Source organism: Chiroxiphia lanceolata, chromosome 2 (assembly GCF_009829145.1).
Source record: "Chiroxiphia lanceolata isolate bChiLan1 chromosome 2, bChiLan1.pri, whole genome shotgun sequence".
In the NCBI taxonomy this organism is placed as follows: Eukaryota; Metazoa; Chordata; class Aves; order Passeriformes; family Pipridae; genus Chiroxiphia; species Chiroxiphia lanceolata.
Genome location: NC_045638.1, coordinates 58,758,878 through 58,776,067, shown reverse-complemented (window position 1 = coordinate 58,776,067; position 17,190 = coordinate 58,758,878). Strand labels below are relative to the sequence as shown.

Genomic DNA, 17,190 nt, shown 5'->3' with positions numbered 1-17,190 from the left:
AACGTCTGTGCTGCTGAAGCAACTGCACATTGGTGACTGCAGGTAGATCCAACTCTTTGTCCACAATGCTGTTTCCTCCTGCTCTCATGCATTTTCATCCTCACTGGGTCCTAGACCCAAGCCAACACTGTGGAGCAAATCAGATCTTTGATGTAAAGAGCTCTAGATAGAACAAAAAGAAATCAGTTGATCCCTTTCTGAGATGCCCAACCCTGCCACTAAGCCATGGGAGGTGCCGTCTACCATGAACTGGAGCCTGGAAACCCCAGAGACACCTCATCTTTCCTCTCTTGGATTGCCCCTGGTCCCTGTACCTAAGCTGCTGGTTGCCATCCCCTCTCCACCAGCCCAGGTATCTCTGGCTGAGAGCCAAAGCAGGCTCATCAGTCACACTTGGTACAACCAGTTCCCAAAATTTCCAGTTTGTTGGCTGCAGGATGGAAGCCATCTGCTTCAGAGTACTGCACATTTGCTGTGTAACCCCACTGATCAGACTGTGATCCATCAAATGCTGTCAGCTGAAAGAAACTTGGTGCTACAAGGACTTGATGTACAGATAGGCATTGTGAGCTTAAAAAAAGGAACTTCATTTTCATCGCAAAGTGACTGTTACCACCTTGATGAAGGAAGAGTTGATCTGAAATGCTGATGTAACTGCTTGCTGTGAGCACAGATATCATATCTTCATTTCAGTATTTCATGCAGATACAAAAGATGATGAAACACAAGGAGTGATATCAGTGAGAAAGGGATTGCCAAAAGTATTGCAACATTGTCTGATTTTTGGACGGCAGGCTCCTGAGCTGAATCTTTTTATACTGAAGGATGAGCTTGTCTTTGCTTTCTGGCCACTTCAGTAGGTGACTTTTTTCTGGGTCTTTCAGCTGCAAAGAGAAGTCCATGCAAAGTAAAAAGTGTTAATGCTAAACTCTTTGAGAGGAGGCCGAGTGGGAGAGTATCCTGCATCTCTTGTAACCCAGCCTTTCTCACTTATCTGTGTAATGTGTCATGTATGCCCTTTCCTTTCATGGCCATGGAGCACACTAACCCTTACAGCTGCCCTTTGGAGCTGATCCTCTTCCAGTACATGTACAAAGGGACTGAGGAGCTAAACTCACGACTTGAGCCTGCTCTGGTGGGAGTGGGCTGCCCAGAAGTAGTGGGGCAAGGAAGATGACCTCCTTACCTAACATAGCAATTGGTCCTGAGAAGTCTGAGTTTTGGGGGCCAAAGAGCAGTAGCCAGTGCATTATGGTTCTGTGTACTTGAGGCCTTGTGTAGTTGCCACCTTTCTGAACAGCTATGGCAGAGGCCTGTTTCCCTTGGTGATACATCTGTGGCCACATACAGACTATTGCTGTGAGGACAGTCATCATTTGGTTTGTGCCTGCACCAGGGAAGACAACTTAAGTCCTTTACCCTGAGGCCTCAGCCCCCAACCAAGCACTGTGTTTCAGTGGTGACCTGTTGTGTTTGCATCTAGTGAAGGACAGGATTACACACCAGTAGGCTGGGACTGTCACAGTGGCACCGAGCACAGCTGAGCCCTGACCAGAAGGGCATTTCCACCTCTGAGGAAGGGTCAGAGGTAGGAAACCTGAGTGACAACAAATACTAAAAGATTCTGGTGTTCCTCTCCCCAGATGCTTGTTTCAGGTTAAGTGAAATGCTGTTTAGATAAAATCAGAGGCTTTGTGCTTGTATTGACATTTAATATTAATGTTTTGAAAAGAAACAGTGTTTCAAAATGAATTTGTGAGTCTTGTTGTTCTTACCCTTCAGTGACAGCATTTCAATCTCATCTAAATGCTTTCCTGAGACGGAATTTCATTAAGAGTCACACAGGCAGGAAATTTGGTTTTGAAAGAAATGGTGATTTTTCCGCATGAAAATTTGTGACCAGTCCCAGACAACAGTCCCAAGCTTATCTCCACTGGGGGGTTTCCCAGCTGCTCTCTGAGGAGCTGGCAAACAGGAGCTGGCCAGGCTGGGCTACCACAACAAGTGCTTGCCTTGAGCAGGGACCCCACATGGAAGCAGACACAATTGCTGTGGCTGGGGAACACTAAGTCAACTTCACCTTAAGCCAGGGTTTTAATGGTGACCTGGCAGTTCAGTTTCCTGGGGATGGACTGCAAAGGAGGACTGTGAGAGTGGTGTCTGAAGTCATGCCACTTCCAGAGCTTCTGACTGGTCCTTGCCAAGTCCAAAGTAGATCCCTGTGCATGGGTCCAGGGTGGCCTTGGGGAGAAACACACAGATGAATTTAGACCCAACAACTGCTTGGTCCCAAATGCTGTTTTTTGTCTGCAATTGGACCAAACTTCCAGTTTTCCATTCAAGAATCACTTCTGGGACCAACCCCTTCTGGGGCTGGTTTTTGGTGAGTTTTTGCATGCTACAGAGATTGGATGGCCCCTGGGAGAACAATGAGTCCCTGAAGGGCAGAAAATATCCTTGGGCAGAGTGTGGGTTGTGTATGTGTGTTCCCCTCCTTCTATTGTGTATCTACATCTTCTGAAAGTCCTTGGACATGGGAATTCCTTTTGCCCTGGCAGCCTTTATGCTAAAAAAGGTCTTCTGTGCACGTGTGTATGGTCGTGCATGTGGCTGGGGGAGGGAAATGGCCTTGCCAAACTACAAAGGAGAGGGAAAGACAGTGTGTGAGGGAAAACAGCCCATATTTATGCATACAAATACAAATCAATACTCCCTATCTCATGACAATCTGCGTAGATGATTCTGGGTGCTGGAGCATCCCCCTAGCAGTGGCACATGGAGAGCTTTTATCATTCACAGCATGTGTTACATTGAGTTTTTCCTGCCTAAGCATGAAGAAGTTGATTCTCACTGGGCTGCAAAAGCGGCTTGGCCTCCCCCAGCGTTACCTTGTGCTGCAACTTTGAAAAAACAGCAAGAAAAAAAAAACAAATCTAACTTTGCTGTGATGTACTACAGTGTGCTTGCCATGGGCAAGCCTGAACCAGTCCATAAGTAGGACAGGCTGTTGGTTTTCTCTTTTCCTCTCATCAAAACTACAATATTCTCTTTACAAATATCGGAGTGGTCTCTTAGTATTGCCCTTTAGTGCTGGGGGAGGCTGGGTGGGTTGTAGCAGCCTGCCCCAGCTCAGTGGTGAGCCAGCAGCTGGTACATGGCTAACACCGATGGGAAGCCTGTGATCCTGTGAGGTCAGGAGAGACCCACAGCAGATCAGCAATGGTTTAGTGCTGCCAGGGATCGCCTTGGTGTCAGGCTGTAAAACCTGGCTGCCGTGTGATGGATGAAAGACCAACATGTCTGCAGGCAAAGGGTAGGACTGCAGGAGTCTGATGGAAGCATTATTGCAAAAGCTATTTAAAATGATTTGCAATAGCCAGTTAGACATTTAGGATGTTCATTAATTAGCCTCAGCACAGGGCGGACTTGTAAAATTGAGATGGGATTTACTGTCCCCAGACACTAGCTTTCTGAAGTGAAACTTTGGAGACTGGGAATGGAGTGTCAAAAATTAATATTTGATGGCTCAAACACTAGCCATTTTTACTAAAACCATCAGTCACTTCATATTACAACAGTCACTTCATATTACAACTTAGACTGCAAGAAGGAGACTCCTCTAGATAAACCTGCCTTGGCAGGGGGGGTTGGACTAAATGATCTCCAGGGTTCCCTTCCAACCCTAATGATTCTGTGATTCTGTGAAATTGGTCACCTAAGTCATTTTTACTGAGAAGCACTCTCTGGAGATGTGAAACAAACCAGAAGCAATGCTAACCTCAAGCTAACTGACTGGCTATTTTGGATTCCCCTTGTGCAGATAGCAGGCCCATGTTTTTCCAACATGGCCACTTGGGGATCCATGGGAAGCTGGTAAAGTAGATGCCAGGATCAATCCTCATGCCAGGGGATATGAGGACATCTGTGGACAAATGTCACTGGCAATTGCAATGGGGCAATACCCAAGTGCCCTTGTGCTGTGCACCCTGCCTGCACCTGCAACCTTGGTGCACAACACAAGAAACAACCACTCTAGTAGGCTGTACTTTTCATGAGCTTTCACATAGGAAAAAATAAATATAGAGTAAAAAATTGAAGGTGCTTTTGGCATGCATTAAAGCCCTGGGATGCCACTGGGACTGTTTGGGTGTGAGCTGGGACCTGGTGTCCCCCAGGCTTGCAGTCACCAGAGGTGGCCATCAGGGTGGGAGCAGACCCTGTGACCACGGCTCCCAGAGGCAGTCCTCAGCCCTGGGTACCTGCTGTTCTGCATGCAATAGGTGAACAGGCCTTCCTTGGTGAATGTGATGAAAACAGCCACGTTGCCCAATGTGTAGCTGACAAACAGTCAAGGAAAGGTGAGCCCACAGAAGGCCCACATAAAGTAGGCTTTGGAAGAAAACCATCATGGGAGAGTGTCTAGGGGAAGTTACCCCAGCTTCCACCACCCTTAAGACAGCCACCCCCAAGACAGCCAGATCTCTAGACCTCATTTCCTTATAAGAGCAGCACGAGTTGTGTAGCCAGTCCAGGTGGCTGAGGGGAGTTATCTAAGGGAGGAGGGTCACAGTGACCCAGCTGGAGGCAGGGCATTCCTGCAGGTGTTCCCCCACACAAGTGTTGTTGGTGCTGGATACTAAACCTGACCAGTTCCATCCTGGAACAGGAGAAAAAACCATCTGTCCATCAGCATAACATTGTCTTCTGGGCTCAGAAGAATGACAGTGCTGCAGGAGCAAAACCGAGGTGGTGAGAGGCAGGAAGGGGTGTGAGGAAAGTGTGGTAGGGTTGTCTGCCTGAACATAGAGGATGTGGATGCTATGCCCCAGGCTTTTTTTTCCACACAGCGGTACCAACCCCAGAACACTGCCAGACCATCACGCTCTGTGCTTTCCACGTAGCCTGGGTTTAGGATTTTTTTATTTGTTTGTTTGCTTACTTTTTAATTAAACTCCTTCAAATAACTGAGAAAAATTCATCCTTCACTTCTGTGTTTTCACATTTCATATACAAAACTCAAGTCTTCTTATGCTATGTTAGTAGCTGCTCTCTGAGGATATAATTTGCTAAGGGCCCTCTTTCCATCAGACACACAAGTAATTTATCCTGCAAGGTACCAACGAGCAACACGGAAACATTTCTTTGCTACGGGCTTAGCTCCCAGCGTTACAAGGGAGCTGGGTTTAACACTGTCTAACAGAAATAAGCAGTGTTACCACCTGCTTCTCTGGGAAGAATGAAGAGCAACTAGGAGAGGGGAAAGCAAAGAGATCATCATTAATGCATCAGCTAATTTTCACGCGCAGAAAGGGACTGTGCTCAGGCTGTGTCTGTCTCGGGGACCCGAGGGACTTGTCTGCAGCAGCTCCCAGGTAGCTGCATTTCGTACACATGAAGTGTCTGACTCCAGCTGTAACTGTGGCACTAATTTGTATATAACCTGAAGATGCACATTTTGGCTCTGCAGAATTGCTAAGAATCTCCTTCCTGGTTGTAAGGGATAGAGGGGAACAAAAAAGCAACAAACCAGAGATTTGTTCTTGCTTTTATTTTTCAGGCTTTTTATGGGGCTAAAAAGACAAATAGTCCCACGCAGGAGGATTTGCTACCCCTACCCTATACTTCAGTATGGGAGAGCAGTATAACATGCTTCTATGTTGAAAATAAAAAAGCCAACAAAATCACTGATTGTGTGATAAATCACAGGTAATTTTCTTGCACACCCACAGAAACAGCAATGCTGTCTGGCTGGGGAGGGGAGAGGGGAGGCAGGGAGGGAAGAGAGTGCTGCAGGGGCCTGAGCTGTCAGGGGGATCCCATCCAGCCCCTGGCTGATGAGACAGAAATCCAGTCTTTGCTTACCCTCATAAGGTCGCCAGGGCTGGGACAACAAGCACTGGGGAGCTGCTTCTCTTGGCAGCTGGGTTGAGGGGACACTCCAGGACACACCATCCCTTGCTGGACACAGTGGTGATGTCCCTACTGATGAATTCAAGGCTGCTTGTATCCTATAAAGCTTTTGCCTGTGCTGTTAAACTCTTGGACTGGGGCTTGGCCTGGGACCAGGAGTACATCCCCTCCTGATTTCTAGCTGAGCAGCCTGGATCTGACCCCGCTAGGCAGTTTGGATGGAGCAGCCTGGTTTGGGAGGTAAGAGAGGTGAATGGTATGGAAGTGAGTAGAGCCTGTTTTCCTGCCTTTAGGTCAAGTGGAGCTGCAGGTGATGGGGGAAGGCATGTGTATGCACTTCCATAGGTGAGGTGAGTCTCAGCTTTTGGGACATCCTGCTTACACAGTTCATCACATGTGTGACTGGGAGCCCTGTCTTATCCCACCTGCATGTTGTGTCCCTGACTGCCACTCCAGTCTCTCAAGGCAAAACTCAGCTTGTGTGGCTGGTGGGACCAAGTGCTGCACACCACTTACACTGCTGATCCCTGCAGAGCCAGAAGACAGACCCTGCCCAAAGGGCCTAAAACAGAACCAACCTGGAGACCTGAGTTGCACTTGGACTTTGCACTGCCTCTCAGAACTGGAGGCAAATTTCAGTGTGGACTGTTGCTTCCATGAAGATATGATGGCACTTGCAAGTCTAACCCCAAAGGATCAAAATGATGGGAGAAAAGAGGAAAGAGCAACAAAGCATGGATAACTCAAGTGATGCAGAAAACCTTCTGCTATCTGGGAAAGCATCCCCATTTCTAGGAGGAGAGGGAAATGTTCTGTGTGACCCTGTGGCTCCAAGGTACGCCACTGGACAGGGATGCGGAACCCTCCACCAGAGCAATTAAGTTCCCCTCCTGTTTTTTCCCTAGGTGAATTAATTTCATGCTCGCCTCTGGTGCTGGAGTGATGCTCAGTTGGACTCCTTTTGGCTACAAATAGCAGCAGCAACTCTCCAGCCTCTTTCCCCAAACAAGGATACCCTCAGCAGAAAGAAGTGCCCCTTGTTGTTGCTCCCCAACAATGATCCCTGCACTGCTACAAGGTGCTGCTTCCTGGGGAAAATACACCACTGAAAAAGTGCTCATCACTGGTGATCTCTGGGTATTCTTGCTAACTGACCAGCTGGGTCTCACCTTGCCTGTGCAGAGGGCAGTGACTCTCCATCATCGTCATGTTCTCCTCCCATGGATAGAGACTCCTCACCTGACTCTGGCACTGAACTCCCTCGGGCAAGCTCAACAGGCTCCCAGATCACTTTTTGCAAGGAAGAGTTGCCAGTTACCTCCTATTCATTCAACACAACTTTGTGTGCAGGGGTTTTCTCAGAGAAAAGCTTTGTCATCCATTGCTTCCACTCTACCTCTTTTTCTTCTGCACACCTCTTTGTGCTTGAGTCCATCTTCCACTGGTCTGGTGGGGGAAGACACATCCCAGCGAGTGGCGTCACCCCCCCATCCTATCTGTGGAAGGGGAAAAGTAGTCATGCTGGTTAGGCACAATGCCATTTATTCCCAGAAATGCCAGCTGTTCTCCAGTGACACCGCAAGAGCTTGGGAAACTGCATTTCTTCCTTCTCCTTGGGAGACATCACTTCAGATTTGAGAGAGGAAGCTGCTAAATGAGCCTAAACATTGTTCTATGCTTTCAAAATATTCATAAATAATCTCAAAATAGCAGCAAGCAGAGAGAGGAGAAGTTTGCTGATGACATTCAGAGTGGTTGAGGCAAATGGTTGACTGTGAATAGTTGCGGGAAGACCCACACGGCACTGAATAAAATGGTAATAAAATCACAGATGAAATCTGATGTAGATAAATGTAAAGTGATGCACATGGGAAAAGACAATCCTAACTTTACATACAAAATAATGGGCTCTGAGCTGGCTATTTCCACTCGGGAGCAAAATCTTCAGGTTATAATAGATACTCTAGGCAAATGTCAGCTCAAGACTCAGTAGCAATCAAAAAAGCAAACAGAAAAGTAGGAATTATTAGGAAAGGAGGAGAGAGCAAAACAGGGGAAATCATTATGCTGCCGTATAAATCCGTGGACTTCCTTCTCTTGAATACCATTGTGCAGTCCTGATTCACTGATCTCAAATATGATACAGAAGAAATAGAAAAGTTATAGAGGAAGGTAATGGAAGATGATCAAAAGCACAAAAGGGCCTCCATTCAGGGAATGACTTAATAGATTAAGACTTTTTATCCTGGAAGAAAAAATGACTGAAGAAAAAATACGACCGAGTTTTCTGAAAGGAAGAGCAATGTGACTGGGGAACAGCTGTTCATATTATTCAGTGCTCTTCAAAGGAAGAGAGTGAACATTAAAGAAAATTATCAAGTGACAAGTTCAAAATAAACAAAGGGGATTTTTAGCTGCGGCACTCCTTGCCATAGAGTACAGTGGATGTTTAAAATTTGTGTTGTTTCAATAGGGTGCAAGCTAATCAATGGAAGAGGAATCCATCAAGGGCTATTAAATGTAAAACTGGCATCTACAGTTCAGGATGTTCCTGAGTCACAGACCACTAGGGAAATGGAGAGTATTCTGGGAAGTATAAACAAATGTTTGCTCTATTTTTGTATTACTTCCTGAGCATCTGCTGGGTCTCATCCAGGGTAGGATACTGGGCCAGGTGTATTTTGGGGGCTGACCCTATGCAGTCATCCCTATGTCCTGCATTTCACACCAGACCATGTCTCCCACTAAGGCAAAATGACCTGAGGTGTCTGGTGCTATTGCCTGTCACTGTTTCTGATTCAGCCCCCTGCATCACAGAGGTAGAGCTGCTTGGTGGCTCTTCAGTGACCAAGGCTCTACACCAGGACCAGTTTTCAGTGTTACAAGTCTTCCACCAAGACTCACAGGCAGATGCATCCCATTTTCCTTTATCTCCCAAAGCAAAAGCCTTCTCTTGCATGGACAAGTCTTCTCTGCAGGTCCTCAGCTGGAGGCCAAGTTGTTCTGGAATGCAACCTTGTGCTCCATGCAGACCTCTCATATGCATCTCACTCTGAAGTGAAAATGTGACCTGTTAGTGGCTGTGTCTCAGAACAAGGATGTTCTACAGCAGTCAGCTCACATTCTTCCAGCCTGAGCTAGATCACCCTGGATTTATCGTTCCAAGGCATCATGGAAAGAGAATGCCTGGTTTTGAGCAACAGGAAATTGAGGGGAAAAGAAAATTCAGCAATGGCTCTAATGGCCGGTCCAGACCTGAGCGATTCACTAAGATTTCCCCCAGTAAATTAAAAGCAAACACTTGAATGCTACACTGACACAGTATATAAGTGCCTCTTCTAGTTGAAACCTCACCACCTTAATGACAGAGACATTATTGTTCCTGTGCACTTTTCCAAGGTTGCCTTAAAAACCATGCCTTGACAGTTTACTGGCTAATGGACACAAACTAGGGTTAACCTCGCTCTGCACCTCTTTTACAGCTAGAAATGAGGATGAGGGATAGTGGTTATTACAAGGTAATCACACCCAGGGGGAAATTCCTGAGCTCAAGTATCTCTGTTCCCCAGATCAGGGTAATCTCATTGCATTTGGCTAGCCCTTGGCAAAGCTTGTCAAGCCAGGCTGGCTTGTCACTGTCAGCATTTAGAAGCCTGTCCCATTTCTGGAGGCTGTTGCATTGCCCAGGCACCCTTGTGTTGACGTCGCATGCTCAGTAATGTGGTGGTGAGGCTTATTTTCTGAAAACCTACAATTTTCACCTATAAAGCCTAATTTAAAGTAAATTTAAGTTAAAATTCTATTCTTATTGATATTTGTGCTATTTTGCAGCAACTCTGAAGGGGTACTGATAATACACATTGAAACGGGAGGACAGTCAGACATCTGTCCTGTCCATTGATCTGCAGGAGGGGGAGCACAAAAAGGCCCATTAAACACACAGAAGTAAATACTCTGATAGTGACTGTTATGGGAAAAAACCCCCACCCACATTTCTTGCCCCTAGATTTCTATTAGGAAGGAGGAATCCCTTCTCGGTTTGTCTCTAGAAGGAAGATGAGAGTCTTGGTTTTAAGTGGGAAATGCCAGTGGGCAAGGGTAGGAAACCCCAGGTCCTGACTGCAACCTGGGGAAACTGGGTGGCTTCCTCTTCCTCTTCCTCAGAGTGGCCCCAGCACCAGAGCCACAAAGATGAACTAGGGCAAACCCCAGCCCACTTCCCATCAAGAGGGCTGGCACTGTCCAGCTCATGCTGGAGAGAGTTTATAGCCACAGAAAGGCAGAGCCCTGGCACTCCATGGCCATACACTCTGTGCATGGGCTGTTGGTGCAGTATCACTGGCACAGGCTCCTCACTCCTGCGATGGCCTCATGTTAATATATTTGTGCTGAATAATACATATTTCCTGCGAAGAAAAGAGTGTATTTCTGTGCAGGGGGAACTTGGCAGCTCTGAATACTGAGCAGCCATTTCCTCAAAGCAGTAGGATTCAACCCCGCAATCAACCCTATTAGCATTAAAAGAACTGTCTAAATGTCAAGCCAAGTTCAATAAATAAGCACTAACACATTTAGAAATGGCTTAGAAAGGGGAATTAAAAGTTTTGTGCTAATTACGTTTCTTATTTTAGATTTTCTGTCAATTCTAGCTCTTCCATTCAAATGAGAAAAGCATTTGCTGCCAAGGTGGAGGAAAAGAGATGGCTTGAAAGTGGGTAAAGCTGTTCATCCATTATAGGGAGAGAACAGGGGCCTCAGCTCCTCTTGCAAGCCTCTGGAAACACAATAAGGATGGGGTCAGCAGACCTTTCAGTAAAGGTGTCTCCCAGTCTGCTGTTACAGTGAGTCCCAGATCCTCTGATACCTCTTGATCCCATCAGAGTCAAGAAATGCCAAGGGACAAAGGAGAAGAGGGCAGACTCCTCTGATCAGCTGAAGGTACGCAGCCCAGGAGGTAGGCAAGCAGAAGCAGGGAGCACAGCTTGCTGGTGGCACATTTTATAAGCAGCTTCAGAAATCTGTGTCAGTTTTAAAGACCAACTCTGCTCCTCCAAACCCAGCCACCTCCAACCCCGTCTGGATGGAAGCAGCTCACCCATGTCTGGTGCTTTGATGTGGTAATAACGCATAACTGATACTGATGGCAAAGGCTAATCCACTCTGCCCTGTAATGTTCCCAGTAAATCAGGCAATATTCTGTTATTGAAAAAACTAATTTTTGTCCCTCTGATGGTAATCAATGTATGCCCTGAAGCACGAGGCTTGATAGCCTGTGTAATTTGCAACCTAGCTAAGTGTAACTGCAGATGTTAATCCTATTTATACAAATGCCTGGCAAGCAAAAGGAGGGTTGGAGGGACAAGCTGCAGGGCAGGGGAAGGCATAGAGCTGGATTTCCAGGAATTCTCCTGCAGATTTCAAGCTGCTGTGCCCCAGTGATGGGAGACCAAGAGGTTTGGAATGGGTAAGGGGAGATAGCAGAGGCAGCGACTCTGCAGCTGTGTCACTCCAGTTGCCTGGCATTTCTTCTGGAAAATGCTGGAGCAGATGTCACCATGGTGCACATCCCCTGCTTCAGGCAACCACTCTCTACCTAACAAATGCAATCCAGAGGGACCTTGACAGGCTTGAGAGGTTGGCCCCAACAAATCTCATGAAGTACAACAAGGCCAGTGCAAGGTCCCACACATGGGTCAGGGCAACCCCAAGAACAAATACAGGCTGGACAGAGAATGGATTGACAGCGCTACTGAGGACTTAGGGGTGTTGGTTGATGAGAAGCTCAACATGACACAGCAATGTGATCTCGCAGCCCAGAAAGTCAATTGCATCCTGTGTCAAGGCCCAAGGTCATTCCTCAGCTGAATTAGGGGCCTAATATTGTCAGTAGCAAGGAACAGATATCTCCAGCAAAAAAGTTGGAGTAGAAGGCACGTAGCTTGGGGGGAAAGAGATGTGGACACAGCTCTCTAGTTACATCCTCCCAAAACGGCAGGAAAAGACATTTCCTCACCTCATCAGAATGCAATGAGACCTGAATATGCTAAATGGCATATTCTGAGTAAACCAAGCCTGAAGTGATGCTTGGCTTCTCTACTCAGCTGCTCAGTACTGAAAACATCTTCCTAACTCCCTGGTGCAGGTGTGAACTGGGGTAGGAAAGGTTATGTATTCAGAGAGGCACTGAATCTGCTCCCACCACAGGTGGGTACTTAAAATAGACTTGCAGTAGTGATGCAATGACTCACTCCTGTGCCTGTGATGACTCACTCCACCTGTTTCACTAAAGAGAGGGAGGAAGGAGGTCACTGCTTTGCAACCACATGAAAGCCCCAATTTCCAGGAATTTATGTTTTCAGGTGAAAACTCACCAAACAAGTCTCTCAGGCTTCAGAGAAGAGAAAGCTTTAATACTGCCAAGCCTGCGCTTTGCAGGAGCTGTGACTTGCCAATGACAATGGTCCCATTGGTATAGGTGAGACCCAGTGTCACAGGGACCCAGCATCCAGCAGCATTTCCAGTCATGGATTTCCCTGGACTTGCTCCACTCCCAACAGTCCTGCAAAACACCCAGCACCTACATTTTGATGTGTTAGTGCTAGCACCTTGTCCTTCAGGATCAATGAAATATCAGCATTTCCCTGGTCTTATTCTAGGTTTAGCTAACATAAACTGAAACCCAAAAATTCACCAAACTAAGGAAAATTCAGCTCCATGACTATTCCATTAAGAATGATACCTCTGGAACACAATAGACTATATTGTGTTTGCTGTGCTTTGTTTTCCTGCTCTTCGTCTCTAGGAATGTTTCCCACTTGGGCAAGAAACACCAGACACGCTAAGAGCACGCATTTGGGAGTGCATGCAGCCCTTTATCGTACCAACATATCCTGTCTGTCTGGTGACACTGATCTGGTTTGCTTTTTAGAGCAAGCCTGCGACAACTTGGCCCTCTCACACGTTCCCATAGCTGCAGGACCCCCAGTGGTGACCAAAAGCCCCCACTTGCTGTGGTTTCAGCTGCAGGGTCTAAGGTGAGCAGCAAGGATGGGCTGGCAGGGGATGGTAATATATTTAATATCTCTTAATATAGATGGAAAAGAATAGATGAGCATTTGGGCACCTTTGTTTTCTTCCAGATCTGAGAAAGAGTTCGTACATCGAAGAACATGTTTTCCAACCCAACTGTATACTACAATTGGTCTAATAAAAATGTATTTCATTTACCTACAAAAATCACTCTTCTGGGCACTTTACAGCCATAAAGGATGCTGTTTTCTATTCCTGGCTTCCTTTAAAGGCCAAGTCTTGCTGTTGTATTATTGAATTCACTAGACACATGGTACAGCCCAGTGAGCACTGCTGTAGGAGTCTTCACATTATAGTTCTCTAGGCTTGATCCTCCACGCACATAAATGGATTTTACACTCATGGTACTCCTGGGACACCAAGGCAGCTGCTTCAGGTTTTCACCAGTTTAAGTAAGATTAGTATTGGACCCAAGAGCTTGTGTGCCTTGCAACAGCCCACGTGTTGCAGGCACTTAACCTTGATGAGCTCATATCTGTGTTTCCAGAGGACAAAGAGTAGGACTGGGATGTGTACAAACTGATGGTTAATGGTGGGAATGGACAAGAAAACCTAGATGAAAACAGGCAAAACTGGTCTAGGATCTGGTTGTGATGCATGTGCCAGCAAGCAGCTTCTGGTCCTTTTGGCATCCCTGAGGCAGTGTGTAAGGGATGGTTTGGTCAAAAATGATGTATTAAAACCAGAACCTCATGTCACTGCCACTGATCATCTGTGGGCTTAAGGCTGCTCCTGCCACCCGCTGCCTCTGAGCTCTTATTCTCCTCTCCTGTTATTGAAACAGCCTAAACATCATGTTTTAGTTATAAAGTGAGTTTAGTGGATAGAAGGGTGGGAGGGAAGGGGGATTAAATTTACTGCTTCAGTGACTACAGATCTGAAATAAATCTCCGATTCAATGATAGATCAATAACATCAAGATTGGGTTTAAATTATTAATAAACTATGAGAAATGAGGATAATTATTCTATGAGTCACAGCTCTCTAATGCACTGCACATTTTTTCCCTGAGACATCTGCATTGAAGCACGACCTGGCTATCTTTTGGCAGAAAGCTGTAGCCAAGCAGTTGTTTTGCTAGCTAAGCATTTCATGAACCCTAGACAGCCTAGTGACAGTGTGCTTCACTCACGGAGAAACCCTTAGGCCAGGATCCCCTAAAACACTGAGGTGTCTTATGAGTCCCTCGAAATCAATGTGATTGATTTGAATGCCATTTGTGAATGGTTCAGAAAGCCCTCAAATGTCCTTTGAAACCTGCTGGCCTTGAAAAATGGCCTTGGATGATTGCAGAGGCCCATCTTACTGGTGGCAAGAAGGAGGGACAACCTGAGGACTGCTGGAGGCAGGGAGGGGAGGAACAGTTTTTGCACATTGCTGGTAGACTGCAATGACAGCACCATCAAACAGCTGGTGGATTTCAAGTGAATCAGTTCCCCCTTTTCAGGCAAAAAGAGAGGGAACTATCTACCTGAGGAGGCCTGTTAAAATCAAGAAGTTCAAAACTGAAATATTCCTCCATTCTTGGTCATGACCATCTCTGTTGACTGAGACAGCTCACACTGACACAGTTAGGCTGGAGATCCTGAGAACATCTAGGCATCCTCCCACCTCAAGCAGCTGTCATCCCTCAGCTGTAGCATTATGCCTTAGGGTAGTGATGGATAGCATCTTTTAAGGGGCAGCTCACTGCAAAATCAGCTTATACCTGCTCTTTGGCAGAGGGGGGTCAAATTGGTTCAGAACACTCTTGATGATGCTTGTTAGCTGCTGGGCTTTCAGGTGAGGTGCTCAGCACTGTCCTGGTTTACCAGGAGGGTACCTTACTTGAGAGGAGAGGAACAGAACGGAACTTAGGATATCAGTAATGAAAGGTATATATCCCTGTGAAAATTAGGTCTGCAGCACACAGAGGGGAGAGATGCACTCATGAAGGTAAGGACAGCAGAGTGGAGAGGGGTAACTGCCAGCCCGCCAAAATGGACAAGGACTATTGGTAGCAGCTGTGCACAAAGTCTTCTATCATCTTACTGCTTTCCTTGCCTCTAGATCACTGGGTGAAACAAGGTTATATCAGTCCTAAAATTGCTTTTCTGTTTATCTCAGTTTACACAGTTCTGCAAATGGCATTAGGTGACCCCCACTCAGCTGATGGTATGGTATCGCTCCACACCCACATGGACTGCAGCTCTTCTGGGACATCCCTCCTTTACCGTAGCACGTCCAGCAGCAACTGGGGCTTTCCATACACCCTCCCTCTGTCTCCTTTCACCTAAAGTTGTCAGTCAGGGTATGAAATCATTCTGAGCCTACAACACGGAACTACCAAGGTGTCCAGACACTTCTATCTGTGCAATGTAGGGATAATTTCTTACAGCCACTGTGACATACTGATTTAAAGATGCCTGTGGCCTTGACAAATAAAAAAAATTTAAAAAACACAAAAAAATTAGGACAATGAGATACCGAACACACTACGTTTGGGCCTTGACTGTATTCTGATTCAGGGTAAGGAGTGAAGGGCTTTTTTATTTTTTTTTTTTTTTTAATTTATCTTCATTAGTAATTCAACAAGGCCTTTACACATCACTGATTTCTTATTAGTTACCTATAAATTATAAAGGATGCTGGGCACAGCACACACAAATTAATGCATCTGTGGATGAAAACTTTTGAGGAACAGGGAGAGTAGTGATGCTCTGGTGCCTCTATTGTGTGTTTGTTCTCCCAGCTCTGCTGAGTTAGTAAAATGCCATCATCGCTGCCTTACACATGAGAAGCAGAGCCCCGTAAAGGGCCATGTCCAGGTTGACAGGGACCGTATCAAGCCCAAATTCCTAGGACCAGGGGGTAGGTGAGAGACTCAGGACACTTCCACAGTGTTTGCTTGAGGATGAGATGTGATTACACTGAGCAACCTGCCTGCCCATTAAAGCTCAGGGTGCAACCTCAACAATGCATGGACAGCTGGCTGCATGCATCCCAGATCACAGTCAGTCCCTTAAGGACAGGTCAGGTCAGGCCAGGACTGCTGGGAGCTGGACTGCTGGGTCCCTTCTCACAAACCTCTCAGATGGAGGGAAAATCTCTTTTTTCTTTCATTTCTGTAGTGACTTTCTGTTAGCCAGAAAACTTTGACTGATTTCCCTTGATGTCACATCAAATGTTTTACCTCAGTCCATAACATTTTCAAAATTTGGGGAAGAAATAGAGTCTGCACTCTTTCAGGCTGCCAGTTATGGATTTATAACATTTATTTCTAGAAGTATTAAACAATTATATATATATATATATATAAAATTCATAACATATTTAAAATTTACATGAATAAAATTTATAAACTAAAATGAAAAAACACCTTGCTGCATGTTCATGTAGCAATGCAACAGCCTTCCCTTAAACAGCTGCTTATATATTTTTCGTTTGGTGCCAAGGTAACATCTGGTAACGTCTTTAAAGAAAAAACTATAAAATTCCTCGGATATTCCTATAAAGATTGTTATCAGTGAACTGAGTGCCATTTAAAGTACATCGAAGAAGAATTTGGTCTTTGTCTCTTGAACAAGTGTCTCTATTCAATTTCTTTTCTTTGCCTTCTCTCTGTAAGGAAGATTAGATATGTCTGTATATTTATATTGGACAGACTAAAGGAGTGAGCTACGTCTCCAGCTGGTGTAAATCTGTGTTGCTGCAGCAGTGTCGGTGGTGTGAAGGGTGGTATTATGCTGATTTATTGTGGCTGGAGAATCAGACCTCCTTTTCCTCCCCAGCCGGAAGAGCAGCCTGTAAAACAGAAGTCACACATCTCAGTTGATTTGAGAGATACTGTGTGGGATTTATTTGTCTAACAAAATTAAAAAAAAAAATTAAAAAACTCTCTGCAGAGGCTGGAAGCATCCCTTTTAATACAGCAAATGTAGAGGGGCCCAAAGACAACCACTCAGACAGACATAACTTCCAGTTTATTAATAGCAGGGCTGCCAGGCTGTGAATGTCTCGGGCATACTGTAAATTTCCAGTTGTTAGGTGTTCCTGCTGCTCACCTGTGTATGGCATAAATACAGCCTAACGCGATTGAATTATATAGAAAAATGTTACCAATTACTCTGCTTACTTGGATTCCTTCGGCACAGGTCCTGTGGGCTGAGCTGGCAGAGAACATGTTGCCGGTGCTGGAGGGGAGAGAGAGAG

The 17,190-nt window shown here is 45.8% G+C and overlaps 1 protein-coding gene across 1 annotated transcript in view; it reads right to left on the bottom strand.

Moving 5' to 3' along the window:
* Window positions 1–737: 737 nt before the first annotated feature.
* The window catches only part of ERICH6B (glutamate rich 6B), a 29,208-nt gene continuing 12,755 nt past the window's right edge, over window positions 738–17,190 (bottom strand). Inside the window, 12 exon segments of the mRNA XM_032679249.1 lie at window positions 738–884; window positions 2,013–2,241; window positions 4,188–4,337; window positions 4,638–4,675; window positions 4,677–4,727; window positions 5,217–5,247; window positions 7,080–7,200; window positions 12,360–12,469; window positions 13,699–13,784; window positions 14,822–14,825; window positions 16,645–16,782; window positions 17,114–17,171. Coding sequence (XP_032535140.1) covers window positions 738–884; window positions 2,013–2,241; window positions 4,188–4,337; window positions 4,638–4,675; window positions 4,677–4,727; window positions 5,217–5,247; window positions 7,080–7,200; window positions 12,360–12,469; window positions 13,699–13,784; window positions 14,822–14,825; window positions 16,645–16,782; window positions 17,114–17,171 — 1,163 coding nt within the window.